This window comes from Piliocolobus tephrosceles, chromosome 1 (genome assembly GCF_002776525.5).
Source record: "Piliocolobus tephrosceles isolate RC106 chromosome 1, ASM277652v3, whole genome shotgun sequence".
NCBI lineage: Eukaryota > Metazoa > Chordata > Mammalia > Primates > Cercopithecidae > Piliocolobus > Piliocolobus tephrosceles.
In genome coordinates, this window is record NC_045434.1 from 87,499,874 (window position 1) to 87,519,854 (window position 19,981).

General features: G+C 48.2%; 2 protein-coding genes across 2 annotated transcripts; both read right to left on the bottom strand.

The window, feature by feature from the left end:
* Nucleotides 1-3,668: 3,668 nt before the first annotated feature.
* Nucleotides 3,669-9,010, bottom strand: SF3B4 (splicing factor 3b subunit 4). Its single transcript, XM_023213565.1, has 6 exons — nt 8,383-9,010; nt 7,819-7,947; nt 7,038-7,580; nt 6,502-6,708; nt 4,193-4,366; nt 3,669-4,081 (listed from the first exon to the last, which is right to left on the bottom strand). Exons 1-6 carry the CDS (start codon nt 8,414-8,416, stop codon nt 3,894-3,896), a joined length of 1,275 nt encoding a protein of 424 aa, XP_023069333.1. The 5' UTR covers nt 8,417-9,010; the 3' UTR covers nt 3,669-3,893.
* Nucleotides 9,011-9,296: 286 nt separating this feature from the next.
* MTMR11 (myotubularin related protein 11) lies at nt 9,297-18,037 on the bottom strand. The gene is made up of 17 exons (XM_023213566.2): nt 17,602-18,037; nt 17,169-17,244; nt 16,555-16,676; nt 16,273-16,333; nt 15,958-16,100; nt 15,421-15,499; nt 15,164-15,299; nt 14,829-14,916; nt 14,584-14,672; nt 14,378-14,502; nt 12,922-12,988; nt 12,608-12,678; nt 11,923-12,089; nt 11,451-11,624; nt 11,017-11,199; nt 10,275-10,568; nt 9,297-9,969 (listed from the first exon to the last, which is right to left on the bottom strand). Exons 1-17 carry the CDS (start codon nt 17,665-17,667, stop codon nt 9,781-9,783), a joined length of 2,130 nt encoding a protein of 709 aa, XP_023069334.2. The 5' UTR covers nt 17,668-18,037; the 3' UTR covers nt 9,297-9,780.
* Nucleotides 18,038-19,981: the final 1,944 nt, after the last annotated feature.

Genomic DNA, 19,981 nt, shown 5'->3' on the forward strand with positions numbered 1-19,981 from the left:
TACAGTGGCGCGATCTCAGCTCACTGTAACCTCCGCCTCCCAGGTTCAAGTGATTCCCCTGCCTCAGCCTCCCAAGCAACTAGGTCTACAGGCACGTGCCACCACACCCAGCTAACTTTTTTTTTTTTTTTTTTTTTTTTTTGAGACTGTCTTGCTCTGTCACCCAGGCTAGAGTGCAGTGGCGCGATCTCGGCTCACTGCAAGCTCCACCTCCCGGGTTCACGCCATTCTCCTGCCTCAGCCTACCCAGTAGCTGGGACTACAGGCGCCCACCACCACGCCCGGCTAATTTTTTGTATTTTTAGTAGAGACAGGTTTCACTGTGTTAGCCAGGATGGTCTTGATCTCCTGACCTTGTGATCTGCCCACCTCGGCCTCCCAAAGGGCTGGGATTACAGGCATGAGCCACCGCGCCCGGCTAACTTTTGTATTTTTAATGGAGACAGGGTTTCCCCAGGTTGGCCAGGCTGGTCTCGAACTGATCTTCGAGTGATCCACTCACCTCTGCCTCCCAAAGTGCTGGGATTACAGGCATTAGCCACCACACAGCCAGGCTGACAACATTCTTTATTTAAATGTGTTAACATTTTCAATTAGGTTATAGCCGAGTCCTGCTGGCAGGGAGTCGTTTCTTCCCTTTAAGGTGACTTTGCCTACTCTCCACTGATACCTTATTTGCTAAAATAGAAATCTTGTACTCTTAGAGTGAAAGCTTATACCATCAGCCCTCCATATCCATGGGTTTGGCATCCATGGATTCAACCAACTGCGGATGGAAAATGTAGTTAAGCCTATGATGGTTGCATTTGTACTGAACATGTTTAGACATTCTCCTCTTGACATTTATTTCCTAAACAATACAGTATAACAACTACTCGCATAGTATTTACACTGCATTAGGTATCACAAGTAATCTAGATATGATTTAAAACACACTGGAGGATGTGCCCAGGTTATATGCAAATATGCCATTTTATATAAGAGATTTGAGCATTTGTGAATTTTGATTATCTGTGGAGGGTCCTGGAATCAATCCCTTGAGAATACGCAGATGCCTGTATATATTTTCAAGTTCTGAGGGAAGACTTCATCATTTTCCCCCAGGTGCCAGTGCCCTATCCCACCAACCACTTCTTTGTAGTCTCCTTTGCTGGGGTCATTTAATTTTAGAGTTCCTATGGGCTCAGTCCCAGGGGCAGGAAGGCTTCTACTCTCTTCTTGCTCACCACAGGCAGTCCCGACTTTAATACTGTCTATCTGCGGACGATTCCCATTTATATCTGCAGTCCAGACCTTCCTATCAAGCCCCGACTCAAAATCTCCATTCAATTATCACCACACGAACATCTAATAAGCACATCAAACTGGGGCAGCTAGAATTTCCGAGCCAATAGCCTCCAGGCTGAAGCAGCTGCCTCCCCTTACCTCAATGTTGTTTCAAGTGGTTCCCTGCCATGATGTGAAAAAGGGCTGAGAAATGGTTTTTGGGAGCTCCCTAACTGGCTCTGACCTCAGCCTGCCTCCAATCCCAAACAGCTCTAGTGCGTTATACACCATGCTATTTATCAATCTGTTTCTCCTCAGAAACATCCCATCCACCTGGAATGAATTTCTCCTTGCCTGGGAAAGGTCTATCCTTCCTTTAAGATTAAATGCAGGTATCACTTTTTTTCCCAGGAAGTTTTCCTGGACTTTTCTTTTTTTGACGGGGTAGATGGGGGACAGTTTCGCTCTTGTTGCCCAGGCTGGAATGCAATGACTTGATCTCAGCTCACTGCAACCTCCACCTCTCGGATTCAAGCAATTCTCCTGTCTCAGCCTCCTGAGTAGCTGGGATTACAGGCACCCGCCACTACACCTGGTTAATTTTTGGTATTTTTAGTAGAGACAGAGTTTCATCACGTTGCCCAGGCTGGTCTCGAACTCCTGACCTCAGGTGATCTGCCCGCCTCGGCCTCCCAAAGTGCTGGGATTACAGGCGTGAGCCACTGCGCCTGGTCATTTTCCTGGACTTTCATGCCAGAATAGGTAACTTTCTTCCTGCTCTCAAAATATTTTGTTTCATTAACAGTCTCTTATGTGTCAGTTGTGGCAGAACTGCCTTGCTTATCTTTGAATCCTCAGCTGCCACCAACAGAGAGCCTTTGTAGGTACCATAAAAATGTTAATGAGAACGATGGAAGAGAACAAGAGGGCCAGGCTCACTTCTTGCCTAGAATTTAGTAAAGTTCACAGTTACATAAGCCAGAGGGCACTTCAAAAAAGGGGTGACTTAACAGTATCAATGTGGCAAAGAACACGGGGGAGAAAAAGGCTATTGGATTTGGTCTACTGAAAAATCTTTAAACTCAGATTAAATGTGATGAAAATCAAGTTTGGAAGGACTGAGAATGAGAAAAAAATTGAAATACAAACTCCTTATGAGATGACTGTTTACAGACATCTGTAGGAACAGAACAAAATGGAACATTTACTGTCTCCATTTACTCATTTTAACTTTGTTTTGTATTATGTAAGACATCTATATTGTTCCAAATGAAAAACACATTAACACAGTATACTCAGAGAATCCAACTTCCCTCAATATCCCCTCCCTCGCCAGTGTTATCAACTTCCATTAGTATTTGGTTTATCCTTTGTTTTTGTTTTTTTTTTGGAGTTGGAGTCTCGCTCTGTCACCCAGGCTGGAATGCTGGAATGCAATGGCGCGATCTCAGCTCACTGCAGCCTCCGCCTCCCAGATTCAAGCGATTCTCCTGCCTCAGCCTCCTGAGTAGCTGGTTTACCCATTTTTAAAAACGTTAAGTAAATACATATATGTATATGCCACCCTTAGAGAAGGTAGCACACTATACACATTATTTTTCTTTACTTGGAGATCTCTCCACAGCAGTCTGTAGAGATCATCCCCATTCCTTTTTACAGCTGCACAGTACTCTGTTGCATGAATTTATCAGTTTATTCAACCCGTCCCTTTACTGATGGAGATGTGAGTTGTTTCCAATCTACTGCCATTATTTAACGGTGCCGCAATAAATTGCTTAGTGCATGTTACTTCATTTTTTGCCAGACTATCTCCAGGTACATCTGTTCTCACTTTAAAACAATAATCTGGCTGGGTGAGGTGACTCATGTCTGTAATTCCAGCCCTTTGGGAGGCTGAGGCAGGGGGATCGCTTGAGCCCAGGAGTTCAAAACCAGTCTGGGCAACATGGCAAAACCTCACCTCTACAAAAAATACAAAAATTAGCTGGGTGTGATGGCACACGCCTGTGATCCCAGCTACTTGGGAGGCTTTGGTGGGAGAATCATCTGAGCCTGGGAGGTTGGGGGCGCAGTGAGCCGTGATCAGGCCACCGCACCCCAGCCTAGGCAACAGAGCAAGACCATGTCTCCAAAAAAACAAAAAACAAGAAAAAAACACGATGATCCTATGCTATAGATATTGGGTCCCTATCTTCCAAACTAGAAGATAAGCTCTATGTAAGGAAACAATTACTCTAGCGCACGGCAGCGCTCAGCAACTGCAACAGCACATTACAGAACAAGCCTTTAAAATGTGGAGTAAGCACCCTTGCTCCTACTCCTACCTTACCATTCTTTTCATGATACTCTGACATCTCTTCTTAAAGAAGAAAAGTTACTGTTGTCAAGGAAAACACCACAAATAACAAGCAGTTTCGTTTTATTTTCTCTGTGCATTTGCAAAATACTCAGGACCAACATAAAAAAGAAATACCTCCTGTGGAAAAAGTTACATTAAAAAGGGGAATGAGGTGGGGGTGCTGAAAGGGATTAGTACCTTAGCCCCAAGGAGCTACAGCATCTCTGATTGGTCCAAGGCATAGAAAAGATACTGAGAAGATGTAACAGGAGGAAGGAAAAATGTGAATTTACTGAGGGAGAGGGCCTCGAAGCGGGCCTCGAGGGGGAACTGGTGGCCGGGGAGTGGGTCTGGGTGGAGGGAGAGGCCCCCGCTGGTAGCCATAGGGTGGGGGTCGTGGAGGGCCAGTGTATCCATGCGGGGGCATCAGTGGAGGAGGTCCACGCATACCATGCGGAGGCATAGGACCTGGGTGACCTGCAAGGAGTAAAAGAAAAGTTAGTAAGGGCACGGGACAAGGGATGTGCCTACAGGAAGCTGTAAGAACATGATAGGTACAGACGAGGGAGGTGGCTAGAGACGACTTACCCATGGGAGATCCGAATGGAGGCCCTCGGGGGGGCATGCCCATTGGAGGAGGTCCAGGATGAGGCATTCCAGGTGGTGGTCGGGGTGGTGGCTGCCCCCCAGAGCCTGGGGGTCCTGCGTGGGGATGTCCTAAGCCATGAGGGCCATGGTGTGCCAGCTGCATCTGAGACATCCCTATGAAAATAAAACAGACACAAGAAGAAAAGAGACAAAGAGAAGAAGGCAAAGAAAATAGAGAAAAGAAGAGAACAAAATTAGAAAGAAAGTGACATCAGAAAGATAACTATACAGAAAAAAGGGTATAGAAAATAAGGCTGGCTGGGCACAGTGGCTCATGCCAATAATCCCAGCACTTCGGGAGGCCTAGGTGGATCACTTGAGTCCAGGAGTTCAAGACCAGCCTGGGCAACATAGTGAGAACCCATCTCTATCAAAAAATACTTTTAATTAGCCAGGCATGGTGGTGTGTGCCTGTAGTCCCAGGTACTCAGGAGGCTAAGGTGGGAAGATCACTTGGGCCTGGGACGTCAAGGCTACAATGAGCCAAAACCACGCTATTGCACTCCAGCCTGGGTGAAAGAGTGAGACCCCATCACCAAAAAAAAAAAAAAACAAACAAAATAACAAAAAACCAAAAAACAAAAAAGAAGGGTGGTAAAAAATGCTCCCTATCCTTGCCCCTATTCCAACAGCACAAACCAACCAATTACTCAATCAACTCCTTACCCTCTTTGCTTGCTTCTTCCATGGTTTAGGTACTGTAATAGTAATGCTGAAGTATGTAACAAGTGGAGTAATAACTCTGTTGATAGGATTTGAGAAAGTAGCAGAGAACATACTGTCTAAGCAAAGATCTAATTCTAAAGGATGAATGCTTCAGGAGGGTAAGATCATGGGAAGAAAGCATCCCAAGCAGAAAGATTACAGGTGTGTCAAACAGCACAGTATATTCCAGGAAATGCCAGTTAACTCAGTAATCAGGAGCAAAATGCAGTTATAGAAATGAGGGGCAGGGGCCAGCTCATAAAGAGCTGTGAATACTATGGTAATGCGTTTGGGTTTTACTCTGTAGGTAAAAGGGAGCAACAGAGGAATTTTGAGCAAGTGTGTACAAATCTGTGTTTTAAAAAACCTACTCTGTGAAAGTAGATCAAAGTTAGGGAAAACTGGAGTCAAAGTGGCAGGAGATTACTACAATAAATTAAGTGTTAAAAAATGAGGGAGTGAGAGACTGAACTAGGACACTGGCCATGGGGAGAGATGCCACTGATATTAAATAAGACTTGGTATTAAGAGTGGGGTGATAGGGAGCAGTCAAACATCGCTCTCAGATTCATGAATTAAGCACCTGAAAAAAAAGACTGCTAGAGAAAGAATGGGTTTGAAGGAGAGGGACAGAAAAATGACGCTATCTATTAAGCAGCAGCATTAAAGCATTAAGGATCCGGAATGTCAACAGCTATGGACTAGATCTAGGAGGCATCAGTATATACCCAATTAAAACTATAGATATATGCAGAAAAGAGAAACAAGCACAAAAATCTAGGCACAAGCAGACACGAGTCTATCATGGTAGCTGAGATTAAGGAGTCAGAGAGAGGCCGGGCGCGGTGGCTCAAGCCTGTAATCCCAGCACTTTGGGAGGCCGAGATGGGCGGATCACGAGGTCAGGAGATCGAGACCATCCTGGCTAACACGGTGAAACCCCGTCTCTACTAAAAAATACAAAAAACTAGCCGGGCGAGGTGGCGGGCGCCTGTAGTCCCAGCTACTCCGGAGGCTGAGGCAGGAGAATGGCGTAAACCCGGGAGGTGGGGCTTGCAGTGAGCTGAGATCCGGCCATTGCACTCCAGCCTGGGCGACAGAGCCAGACTCCGTCTCCAAAAAAAAAAAAAAAAAGGAGTCAGAGAGAGGGGTGGAGGATCTAGAAAAGCAAAAGCAAAAAGAGATGAGAATTTCAAACAGGAGGACACGACTAGTTTCAAGTACATCAGAGGTCAAACTAGATAAGGAGCAGAAGAGTCCCCGAGATTTGGCAATTAGGTCACCACTTTGAGATGGAGTCAGAGAAGAGAATGGAACTAAAGGTTAAAGAAATAAAAACCAGCAAGTATAGTCTTCTTGTCAGAAAAACTTAAGAAATGGATTCAGGGAGGTAGATGTTAGAGAGTATTTTGTATGTTTTTATAATAGAATGTCTGAAGGAAAGGAAACTCTAAAACTGTTACTGTTGAGGAACAGAGGGCAGCAGGGTGAGAGGTAACAGAGATGCTCTACCAAGCTCTTCCCTCCCAACAAAACACACCTACCTGGATGGGGCATCCCACCTGGTGGGAATGGGTGAGGGTGTGAGTGGCCGTGACCAGGATGTCCTGCCCCTGGGGTTCCTGCCGACGGGGGGCCATGTCCTGCAGCTCCAGGAGGCATAGGTGGTGGGGGCATGGCTGGGGGTATCCCAGGTGGGAGGGCTCCAGGAGGTGGCACTGGGGGTGGGAAGGAGCCAGGAGGAGGCATGCCTATAGAGGAAATGGAAAAAGGAAAAATTAATGGTAGTGAGGAGAAAATGTCTTTAAAGAGCCTGTCCTGATCTGGCCTCTCCAGGCAGGGTGAGCTCTTTCCCCCTCCTCCCAGTGCTCTAAAATCAAAAGCAATGTTAGAAAAGTCAACCAACTTCACCCTCCTAAAGAAACCCAACAACTTTCTTCTCCACCACTACCATCACCCCTCAGTCCTCTTCCCATCATTCACTGACTCCATGTCCCATCCCCCTTTCAGGCTCTTTTTTTCTTCCTCCTGACTCTCTCCCCCAACCTTAAGACAAACAAATTTTAACCAAAAGCTTTACCTGGTGGAGGAAGCCCAGACCCCAATGATGATACCACAGGATTGGGGGCAGAGGGTGGAGGAGGTGCATCTGCAAACAGCTGATGAGGGCGGTCAGCCTGGGAGAGCGGGTTCTGAGCTGCCAGAAGTCGTTCAGCTGCTGAGCCATGGCGCTCACCCTTGGAGTCCTTCTTGAAGGCATAAGATACGGTGATAGGGCGGTTACAGAGGTACTGCCCATTCATGGCTTCAATTGCTGCATCCGAAGCATCAAATGAAGCAAAATTAATAAAGGCATAACCTTTGGAGTTGCCTGTGTCAGGGTCCCGCATAATCTTGGGGGTTTGTAAGATGACCCCAAAGGCGCTGAAAGTATCATAAAGCAACTTCTCATCAATCTCAGGGTCCAGGTTCCCAATGAAAATGTTGGCCCCTACATCCAGGTTTTTGTTGTGGGCTGATGCCTTGTTCACCCGTATTGGCTTCCCATAGAGTTTGATCATGTTCATGATCTTAATGGCATAGTCAGCATCTTCCTCACTCAAGAATTCCACAAAGCCATAGCCTGGAGAAGTGGAGAAGAGGAGGTTAACAACATAAGAGATTGAAAATGGGGTAAAACTCATCTACCCTCTAATCACAAAGAACAAGAAAGAAACAATCTCACTTAAGAATGGTTCCAGAAATAAACTGAACAGAGGCTTAAAAGAAAGAAATACTTTAGATTGCTCGTGTTATTCCAAAACAGTTGTGAATACTGCTGGGACCCTCCAGAAGCAATTTGCCCCTTGTCATGTACTCACCTTGGTGCTGGCCAGTGACTCTATCCTTTGGCATGTGGGTGTTGACTACTGGCCCAGCCTGGAGAAACAGTTCCCACAACAGTGGTTCACTAACTTTCTCATCCAGGCCCCCCACGTACACAGTGGCATCTGAAGGGAGGGAGCAGAAAGTTAGAGCAAGGGTGAGAGTATGACAGGAAAGGAGGAGGTGAAGGAAACATGAAGATGGAACCCAACCAGGGGAACTGGGGACGCGGGTAGGGGATAGGAGCAAAAAAAAAAAAGTTAAACCCTTAAATTTCTCTCTTCCCAGGACTTCGGGAATCCTCTGAAGTCTAATTTAGTATTCTGAGTGGGTCTTTTTGTTTTTTTGAGTGAGAACTCAGCAGGGGATTGGACGTAAGTATCACACCCACAGGCCTCAGCCAGCACCTGGCCACCCCGCCCCCAGGAGGCACGGGGCCGGTCTCGCGCCCTCTGGGGAAGGGATGAGTCCAGTCTCCCACCCCTGCAGAGGCACTTCTGGCTGTAGTAGGGGCCTCTTAGCCACGCTGAGCCCATTCCAGACTTTCCCCCTCCAGTTACCCTGGTTCCGCTCGGAGATCGGCCCGGCAGCCATGGCGAAAGAGCTCCCGCCGTCTCCCAGCAGCGGTTCCGCCTTCTGACCTCAGCACGACTTCCACTTCCGGGGCGAAGGCGGACGTAGCGGTGGGCGGAGCCGCGGAAGAGGAGGTGCCTGGAAGCGGCTACAGCCATCTTAGAAGCCTCCCAGACTTAATCCGGGTTGGGCGGTGGAGTCTTCCGCTCCCGCGCTGAGGTGCCGCTGCTAGGAGGGCGGAACGGAAACGCTCAGACCGTCTTAATGCACTGCTAGACTTGAAAGAATCACACTGCTCCCAAAAATGTAAATTCGAAAGCTAAAAGAACAAAAACTTCAGTTTTCATATATTTTGTGGCCAGTGATGATCTTTTGTTGTCCAGAGAACGATGTGCTGAGGAGTCCCCCCAACCCGAGGACTTGGCTGCTTTCAGGCGCCGAGGGAACCTTCCATCTCGCCTGCAACCTTCTTGCAGATTTGGCCTCAACAGCCCTGATTTGGGCTGGAGGTATTTGGTTTTCCCTCAGGGGAGGAGACTGCGAAATGTCTGAGCTGGAATGACGTCTGCGCTCATCTAGTCGTAATTGCATGGGGAGGGTGAGGGCTGCTCCAAGGTGGTGTGTGACCACAGGTGAGGGGTGGATGGGATCGGAGCTCAGAGACTTCAGTCTGGATCTCTAGAACAATCTGGCCGCATCTGCCTCTAAATGGGAGACACACACGAGAATCCTTTCCCCAAACTGCACTTGAATTCTGCAGAGTCTCACCAAATCCAGTTCCCCTATTTCCTTAGCAATAATATGGTAGATGCCCTCCTCTCTGGGGTCACACCCACCTTTTACCCACCACTTTCCTACCTAGGAGAATCCTTTATTCAAACACAAGAAACAATGCCAGCAATGTGTATAAATACTGTGCTTTAATGAGCCCCTTAAATAGAAATTCCACTACAAAAATACAGAGGAGATAGGGTGTTTCCTGTATCCGCCTCATTCCCATAGAAAACTATAAGGGAAGAAATAGAAGCTGGAATTAAAGCAGCAGCAAGGCGAGGTGAGAATGCGATCTCTAGGCCATCTTGTTGGGACTGATGAACAGCATCTCTGATCTCACGATTTAACATCTGGTTATCCAAAAGGGATGGAATTGGCCTAAAAAAACCGATCAATTTCTGGATTGTTTTTGTTTCTTAATCCTTCAAATGACAAGAAACAAAAATATCCGTAGGAACTAAGCAAGACAAGACAAGAGTTGGAGCAGTTAACACCACCATCTGCAGCAGAAACTCAGACCTTCTTAGTGAACTTAAGGGCTGGAATGTGAAAGCTGAGGCTGCAAGTCCAGATAAAAAAAAAAAAAAAAAAGGATTAGACAGTACCCTCCTCTACCCCAGATCCCCCTCTGCCCTGCCTTTGAGAATGCCCACAATTTCAGTGGGATTGAGAATGGTATGTGGATCTCTTTTCTTGGAGTGAACTTCAGGAGATATTCTTGGTGTCCATTTCCGTAATAGCTCCTGAAGATGGGATAGCTCATCCTGGAGGCCAGAGATTGTGGGAGATGAGAGGCCCATCTGGGGAGGAGGCAAAGAGGAACAGGGAGGAATACTGTTGTAGCTCTGGCCCCCTGCTTCTCTGCTACTTCTGGTGTCTTTAATTCTGTTTCCCTTTCCAGCTGTGCCCTAAATTCCACTTAATCTAAGCCACAAGCACTTTCCCGCACCTCCTACACTCCCAAACCCTGTTTGATACCAAGAAGAGTAGAATTTCACTTCCCAGTCCCCCCAGCCTTCAGCTCCTTGCCTTTCCAGCTCCTGTTCATCTGGTTCAGCAGAGTCAAGTCCCTTCTCCCATTCCCAGTCTTATTTTCCCTTCTTACCTGGACCTCAGGTCTTCCCCTCAGGTAGCAGCGTTTCCAGAACCTGATCTGGGGTCCCAGATATCCAGGCAGCAGCAGCCCTGGAGGTAAAGGGCAAGCTCCCCAATGTGAGGGGAGACCCCATTCCTGGTCAGCCAGGCTTTCAGAGGAGATAGCAGGTCGAGGGAGCCAACGAGAAGAGACTGCCAGCAGGGAGGGACTGTCCCGCCAAGGACAGAGCTGATTCAAGGGCGTCAATGCTCCTCTAGAGAAGAGCCACACAGAACTGGGGGGTCCAGGAATCAGGAAGCTTGGCTAAAGGGAAAAGGAAATCAACCGGCAACAGAGAGACCAGATAAGCCTAGTTTCCCCAATCTGGATCGGGATAGGGTATCCTGCCGCCTTCCACTCACTGTACTGGTGACTAGAACCACAAGCCTCCCCATGAGAACACTTCTGCCCTCCTCATTAGGCTTCAACTAAGCCTCAGGACTGATTAAGGTTGATCTTAGGGCAACTTATGTGTGCATGAGACAGGAAGATGAGTAAACAGACTTGAGGAAGGACAAAAAGGGTGCCCTCTGTGCTATTCTAGGACTTCTGTCTTCCTAGGGACACCCGGGGACTATAAGTGACAGCTGCAGAAGAGTAGTGGAGTAGCTTTCCCTAAGGAACTCAAGACATTGTGTCTTTCACTTCTCACTGTCTCGTAGCATGAGCCTGTGGGAACGTCAAGGGAATTTAGGAAGTTTAGACACTTCACCTGCGGTCTAGGGAGCCAGGAATCTGGACAGTGTTCTGGGTCATAGCCAGGATTCTGGAATTGTAGTATCTGTGCATTGCTATAGCGTAAATCCCAGTCCCAGACAGACAGCTGCAGGTTAAAAGAGTTCCCAGCTGGGGGCTGGGAGTATCCTGGGGTGTAGACTTGTGTATAGGAGTTTAACTGGACAGAGGAAGCAAGAAAAAGGATGGTTACACACAATCCTCCCACATCTAGAGACAAATCATGAGATTCTCACCTCCTATTCTAGGAAAGATATAGGGCAAAAGTCCTGTCCTGAAAATGAGACTAAATCTCCCCCTCCCCACCCACAGACCTCACTTCTAATAAAACAAATCAAGACCAAACTTCAGAGAGTACATCTCAATGGAAAAAAAAAAAAAAAACACGAGTCAAAAATAGAAGTCACTGACTTGTCCGCTCTGCTTTCCGCGCTCCCAGGGGGTATTTCTCAGGAAGGTAAGGGTGTCAGGAACCCTGACGCTGTCATGAAGAGCAAGAAGGAAAAACTCAGAGAATTCAAAATCAGCTGGAAACTGCTGGAGGAGCTGCCAGACACAATCAAGAAAGAGGAGAAACACCGGAGCCTGAAAAGAGAGAAATTAAGAGGTTGGAAGGGATTATTGGGACCCCAAGAGGGAGGATGATGAGATGATAAGGGAATGGGGAATGCAGGGAATAGGAAGCACTATGGAGGTCGGGGAATGAAAGTCTGAATTGAGGGTAGCAGGGGCTTATGAGGCCTCACTCATCAGGATCTTCATCTCAGCCTAACCTCGGGGCCCTTCTGACCGGATTCACCTCCAGTGGATTATACAAAATAATTTTCTCATTCTCTTACTTCTTTAGTAATATCCCCCCGATGCCATCCCAAATTGTTCTCACCTCTTCACTGGCCCCAGTTCCCCCAAGCCGAGTCAGGAAGGGATGTCCAGCTGCCACCCACTCTCGCTGCACTAGGGATTGGAAGCCAAACAGTGTTCGGGCTTCAGGGGCTGAAAGCAGCTGGACGAGTGAAGAGAGGAGGCCATTGAGATCACGATCACCGCGCTCTGGGTGATAAAGAGGAAGAAGGGACAAAGAAGAGGGGTCCAAGAAACTAGGGCAGAAGAGAATGAGAAGAGAAATATGGCAATGAGAAGTGAGAGGCACAGAGGGGAAAGGTTTGGGTTAGGAAGGATTGAGAGAGCACATAGAAGTGAAGAAAAAACAAAGACCTTGAATGATTCACGTCCTAGACTCCACCCAGATAGAAATACCCAGTTTCACATGTAAGGGGCAGAATCGCAATTCTCAAACCAGCTTCCACACTGCCCTTCCCACCCCAACCCCAGTCCCCATCCACTGATGGAAGGAAAGGAACAAAGGGGCTAAGACCATCCTAGTGTCAGGGACCACAAGTTGTGATGGGGAGGCAGAGGTAGCACTGAAGGATGAGAGTAGAGCTCGCAGGTAGTTCCCAGGAACAGGAGAGGAAGAAGCCTTACGGGTCTCCCTCCCTGAATGCAATCTGGTCAGGTGGGTAAAGAAAAGAGGCAAAGAATGGAATGGGCTTACCCAAGGAACTCACCTTGAAGTATTACAGAACGAACCCTGGATGTCACTAATACTGAAATGTCACTGGCCTTTCGAAGACAAGCCCTGGAGGAGCAGATGAGGAAGAGGGAGGAAAAATGATAAGCCTAGGGGAATGGAGTGATGGGTCATGGGATGGAATAAGGCCGACTCCAAATCCTACCCCTCTTTCTTCTAAAAAGCAGAAAATGGCAGTCTTCTTGGGAAGCTGAGGAGAAGAACTTAAGAAAGGCCATTTAGGAGCCCAAGTTAACAGAAGATTGAAGAAGGTTGAATTATAAATGATGGGTAGAAGAAGCGAAGGAGTACCTGATATAGTCCAGCCATCGTGTTCCTTCCAGGGCTGAAAGCCATTTATCCTCAGCTACAGATGAATCTGATAGAGGGTAGAAAGATCAGAAGGGTAAAGAGATTAGAACTCAGGATTCAGGATTCAGGTTGATAGCCTTCTGGGTTAAGAATAAGAATGAAAAGTAATTGTAAATGGCCAGGATGGTTTTCTAAAATTAAACTGTGGTGATGGTTGTACAACATTGTAAATACAATAAAACTCACTGAATTGTATACTTCAGTGAAGGGTAAATTTTATGGTATGTACATTATGTCTCAATAAAGCTGTTTAAAAAAGAATAAATTGGGGTCAAGAAGACAGGAAATCAGTGAGTCTGTGGGAGAGGTGGGAGAGATGGGAGGTGAGTAGAAAACAGTCTCACTGGCTGGGCACGGTGACTCATGCCTATAATCGCAGCACTTTAGGAGGACGAGGTGGGTGGATCACCTGAGGAGTTCCAGACCAGCCTAGTCTAACACGGGGAACATGGTGAAACCTCGTCTCTACTAAAAATACAAAAATTGCCGGGCATGGTGGCGGGCGCCTGTAATCCCAGTTACTAGAGAGGCTGAGGCAGGAGAACCGCTTGAACGTGGGAGTTGGAGGTTACAGTGAGCCGAGATCGCACCACTGCACTCCAGCCTGGGTGACAGAGGGAGACTGTCTCATCTGCCTTTTTGGTTTTTTTTTTTTGAGACGGAGTCTCGCTCTGTGGCCTAGGCTGGAGTGCAGTGGCACAATCTCCGCTCCCTGCAAGCTCCCCGCCTCCTGGGTTCACACCATTCTCCTGCCTCAGCCCCCCTAGAAGCTGGGACTACAGGTGCCCACCACCACATCTGGCTAATTTTTTTGTATTTTTAGTAGAGATGGGGTTTCACCGTGTTCGCCAGGATGGTCTTGATCTCCTGACCTCGTGATTGGCCCACCTCGGCCTCCCAAGGTTCTGGGATTACAGGCGTGAGCCACCGCACCTGGCTTTTTTTTTTTTTTTTTTTTTTTAAAACGAGTTTCACTCTCGTCGCCTAGGCTGGAATGCAACGGCACATTCTCAGTTCACCCGCCTCCTGGGTTCAAGCGATTCTCTGTGCCTCAGCCTCCCAAGTAGCCAGGATTATAGGCGTCTGCCATTGCACCCAGCTAATTTTTTTTTTTTTTTTATTTTTAGTAGAAACAGGGTTTCACCACGTTGGCCAGGTTGGTCTCAAACTCCTGACCTCAGGTGATCCGCCTGCCTCGGCCTCCCATAGTGCTGAGATTACAGGCGTGAGCCACCGTGTCCAGCTGAGACTCCGTCTCAAGAAAAAAAAAAAAAGAAAAGAAAAGAAAACAGGCTCATTGGACTAAAGAGCTACTCATTTACAGCAAGCAAAGGGTAAACCAGGTTAGGCTCAGCAGACCTAGGGGTGAGGGTGAGGGGTCAAAGGTTATTCTCACCAGGCAGGCAGAGGGCCCTCAGCCTCAGGTGGGCAAGTTGGACATCTGCAAGGCTAGGCAGCTCATCCATAGTGTCTACCAGGACAACATCTGAATGCCCAGCCTGGAGCATCGACTCCACTGCTCTGGAGGGGAGGGAGTCAGGAAATAAGAGGAGTCTGCCCTGAGCTCCTAACCCTTGATTCTTCTCATCAAGCCTCCCTCACCTGATATCCTCCTTGTTAGGGTCGCTGGCTGTATAGAAGCCTCCACAGCGGAGAAGATCACTGCCCCCAGGGTGATGCCAGGACAAGCGCTTCACATGGGGCAGAAGAGGGTCATTGTGGGAGAAACACCTAGCTCCACGCTACCCTTGCCCCACAGTGACCTCACAGAGGTTCCTCCCTCCACATTGTCCCTGGCCTCCCATGACCCTCTAATCCACATCCATTACCCTAACCCTCACACTGACCGGTCCACGGCCCTGATGAAAGTGGCCAAATGCTCTCCTGACCTCACTGTCCAGAATTCGGTTAGGGACCCAGAAGTAACGGGGGAGGCTGTGAAATGAGAGTGGTATTACAGTTTGGCTCACTGACTTCGTTACAACGTAAAGCTGTTATTACAAGGAAGCTGCTTCGGAGGGACCATTCCAAGGGATTTCAGGTTTAGGGATCTAGGAGGTAAGGGAGATAGCTTTGTGGGTGTCTAGGAGGCTGGAGTTTGTGGGAAGTCCTAGCTTTAGAGGATCAAGGAACTAAGGGAAGATTGAGAGAGCAGCAGGGTTGGGGTGCACTGGGGCATCACCTGGTGGCTACGTCGAACCTCTCGTTGACCGTGCTGACTCTCCAGCCTCTGGCTGCCTGCTTCTTCCGCTCAGTCTCCCAGTCTTCCGCTGTCTCCATGAGAGGAACTGGTGGTTTTCTGGAGCCAGAACCCTGGCCTAGAACAGGAGTGAGACATAGAGGAGGAAGGAGAAAATCGGAGACAGCTTCTAAGCTCTTTGTCGTCAGCCATCCTCTACTTTTTCAGATTCTTCCTTACCCTAAAGTACTCTCACTCACCAGCCTTGCTCAGGGTTATCCCCGAATACGGTTGGGCTGGATTGCTCTGAGCTCTGGCTTGGACAATCGCCATGGTCACCTGTGGAGGAGAGGACATTCCATCCTTTGGCTTAGGCTAAGTAAGTGAAAAGAAGGAAATGGAGCACATGTGTTGCTCCACTCTCTTTGCCAATAATAAAGAAGAACAGTGAAGACAGTCCCTAGAGAAGGGGGCTTCCTCAGGTCATGGGGACTGGGGTCGGGAGAACAAATCTGGAACCACAGAATCCTAGAATGATGATTCTGGGAGGAATCCTGGTTTTCCAGAGGAGGAAACTCGCCCAGAGTCACACTGCTGGTAATTAATAGAGTAAGGCTAGAGCGCAGGCTCTTTACTCTCATCACACAATCATTTATCCCAGCCTTTTAGCCTTTCCTTGAGAGAAGCAGGGGGAATGATGAGAGGATCCTAGGGACTGGAGGAATCTCAGAAATTGTCAGGGAGAGGATCCCAAGGTTCTGAGATGAGGAGGAAGCCTCAGGTTAGGGGCCTCTTACCTGAAAAGCCTGAGGCTCTAGGCCTGCAGCCTCAAAACCAACTCTGAGTAGCCGGAAGTCTCGGCCATGAATCATAATCTCCTCAGGGATAAATTTAAGCAGGGACCCTGGACGGAGGAGCTGGACTCGGGACAAGCCGCTCACTGAAGTCAAGAGGTACAGAGCAGTGTAACCATGGACCAGGGTCCCTCCCAGGAGGGACTCTTCCAGCCCATCCCACTCCATCCCTGCTGTTTTCTGAGAATACAGGAAGGATGAGGAGGAGGGAGTTCCAACACCCCCAGTGAACCCCTTCACCAAACACCCCCAACTTACCGGCCTCTAATCGCCCAATGTTGACCAGGGCAAAATCGTATTCACTGCTGAAGGGAGTGTCCTAGAGGAAGCACGTGACTGGGTAGACATCTGAAATGGCCCTCATTTTCCTACTCTGGCAGCCCCAACCCCTAGGGGGCAACTACCCTAGAGAGAGTTCCCACTGATTATCAATGACACATTCAAAAGACAGCCCTTAACCCATAATGTTTGTCTAAATCCTGCTAGACTCCCCTACCCATTTCCCACTAGCTGTCATTTCTGTTGCCCCAACCATCTCACCTGATTCTGCTGCCATCCACAGGGCTGGAAGGTGACCCTAAGGTTGGTACAGATGAGGGTTCCAGACAATTCAGGTTCCAGCCCCTTCCTCACCCCTGGGGCCCATGCTAGGATCTGCTCCCCTAAAGGGGAAGAAGGGAAGCCCCGTTATGACTATTCGCAGTGTTGCCCACACTTGGATACACTCCCCGCTCTGAGAAAGGGAGATCTAAAGAGGGAAGATTAAAATCCTCCCCAAAGCCCACTACAATGTAAGCTTATGAGGAGGAAAGATATGTGTGTGTGTGTGTGTGTATATATATTTATTTTATATATATATATTTAAATTTCTGTAACTAGAACAGAGCCTAGAACAGGGCCTGGCACATAGCAGGCACTAACTATGTATTGAATAAGTAAATTTGAAAAGGGGTAACAGGGTTAAGGAAACAGAAGGAATGTCAAGGTCCAGCTCTCAGCCAGCTCTAGAGGCCGTTGGGGAGGACAGCGAGCCTCAGGCAGAAGTACTTTGAGCCAGGAGAGGAACACAGGGGTATCTTTGGTGAGGGCATGAAACGAGATTGGTGTAGGATGAAATTTGGAAGAGTCTTTGGAGAGTGCTGTTGCATTATTACCTGGGAGGCATCTGGAGGCCAGGCAACTGCTAGGCTGACGACTCCTGGGCTCCGGCATCCTGCTTTCCTGGACAGACTTTGGTCCAGAGAGTTGAGAGGGGTCTAGAGTTAACCCCTAGTCTCCCCAACTCCCCAAAGGTAGCTGACTTTAGAGGCCTACACTCACACTCTCGGGGGAAACTGGTATCAGTGTCTGTGGGGAGCTCCAGACCTACCAGGGCTGGCAGACAGTAAAGGGAGGGGCTGGTTAATGGATAATGAGACACCGAACTTGAAACTATGAAAAAGACAGACCAGGCTTCATCAGCAGAAGCTGATAGGACAGACACACCCTCCTCCTCCTCTAGAACCTTTGCTTCCCCCTTTTATCTCCACCTCATCCCCATTCTCACCCTCTTGCCGACCCCCCCCCCCCCCAATTCCTTCTCCTTACCCCCATCTCTGGCTCCTCCTTCTGGGGGGCAATGTTGAAACTCTGGCCCCGGCCCCCCCACCACATTTCTCTGGCTCCATCCGGGGACAGAGCAGTTAAGGGTGGGAAACCTCAAGGATGCTCACCCACCTCAGGGAGAGGCTGAGTCTTGTTGAGAAGGGGGCAGTTAGGGAGAGGGATAGGGGGTTGGACACAAGGGAAAGGAGCATTTGAGGTGCATGGAGCAGAGTGTAGGGGTCCTTGGAAAGGTGTGTCCAGCCCAGCCTGAGAAGTCTCCTCGGAAACTTCAGTCGACTCTGGAGAGGGCGGGAGAGATGCCCAGCCCCTTAAAGGAGAATACACACAATTCTGGAAAAGTGGAGAGGAAACGGTGGAATCTGAGACGGACGGGTTGGGGAGAAATGGGGACTGAGAGAAAAATATCGACTCCCTTCTTTACCCCAATCCCAGACCCTGTTCTCTTCCTGTTCATGAGTACTGGGGACCGTTTGAGGGGAGCAGTTCTGTTGATTATGAAGCTGGAATCATTTGGGCTACCTCTCTGGAGTGTCTCAGTGATGACTTCCCTTAGAAGCTTAGTAGTTCTTTTGTCTTCTCAAAGGGGTTTGGGGCAGGGAGAGGGGTAGGAATGTGAAAGTGGTTCAAGCCTCCTTGTCCCCTCTTCCAGAAGAAAATGAAAATTAGACCTGGGGGGATTTTTGTCAGCAGAGGCCCAAGAATTAGGTGGGGAAGCAGGGAAACTGGTTAAAGTGGTTTTGCGTGTCTTTCTCTAGAGGGCATGACACAGACATCATGTGAAGAGTGCAGTGGAGAAGTATAAAAAGAGATGGAAATGTGTCCAAGATGCAGGCACAAGTACAAGTATGCTTTGTGTGCAAGTCTTGTGGATGCGGGTGGGACAAAAAGATCTTACCAGTTAATCTTGCCCATCACGTAGATACACAACCAATTGGTGCCCATTCCCGTATGTGACTCCACCCCTCCAACCCAGACACCAGATCTCCAAATGAATGATTCATGTTCAGGGCTTTCACAGGTGAGGGCTGGAAACCTCTCTTCAGCTCAACAGTCCATCCCCCGTCCCTCCCATCTGCAACCCAAGAAGCAAAGATGGGTAAGAAAAGCTGGGAACAAGGAGAGAAGTCAAGGAGCTGCAGCTCCTTTAAAGGAGGGGGACTTGGGGACAGCAAAGCAAAAATCTTTATTTAGACATGAAAAAGACAGAAAATAAAATACAAAATAAGAGTTAATGAGCTGCTGTTTTATTGCTTTTGAATCTACAGAGGCAGCAATGCTTAGGTGGCGTCACCAGTTTTCTAAAGTGACACTCAATTTTCCCCTCCCCCCAGTACACCACCCTTCTGGCCTCAGCTTTCAGTTTCCTGTCTTGGCTGCAACTGTGGAAATAGTGAAGATATTGTGAGACAGGAAGTCAGTCTGGAACAAAGAGGTATACACCTGCTAGGAAGGTGGCCCAGAAGCCTGATTCTAGAAGTCCTAAAGGCTACAGAGCACCACCACCCCACCTCCCCCTAATGCATTCCATGGGCCTCAACCTCTTGGGGGAAGAAAATACTTCCCAAAGTCTGTTGTAAAAAGAAAATAGGGGCTGGGCGCAGTGGCTCACGCCTGTAATCCCAAGCACTTTAGAAAGCCAAGGCAGGCGGATCACTTGAGGTCAGGAGTTCAGGACCACCCGGCCAACATTGTGAAACCCCATCTCCACTGAAAACACAAAAATTAGCCAGGCATGGTGGCTCACACCTATATTCCCAGCTACTTGGGAGGCTGAGGCAGGAGAATCGCTTGAACCCAGGAAGCAGAGGTTGCAGTGAGCCAAGATCTCATGACTACACTCCAGCCCGGGCAACAGAGCAAGACTCTATCTCCAAAAAAAAAAAAAAAAAAAGCATAGGAAGAGGTGTGTACCATAACTTTTAAATCCCATTATCCACTTTCCTTCTCACCACCATCCTTCATTCAAGAGCCTCATTCTATTCTTTAGCACTTTGAGGTGTGGAGACAGTGGAGGAACACGGAGAAAAAAAGTCCTGCGAGGGAGTGTGGGGGCGGTGGCTCATGCCTGTAATCCTAGCACTTTGGAAGGCTGAGGTGGGTGGATCACCTGAGGTCAGAAATTCAAGACCACCCTCGCCAACATGGTGAATTCCCTTACTCTACCGGGAAAGAAAAAAAAAAAAAAAAAGAAAGAAAGAAAGAGAGAGAGAGAGAGAGAGGGAGGGAGGGAGAGAGAGAGAGAGAGAGAGAGAAAGAAAGAAAAAAGAGAGAGAGAGAAAAAGAAAGAAAGAAAGAAAGAAAGAAAGAAAGAAAGAAAGAAAGAAAGAAAGAAAGAAAGAAAGAAAGAAAGAAAGGAAGGAAG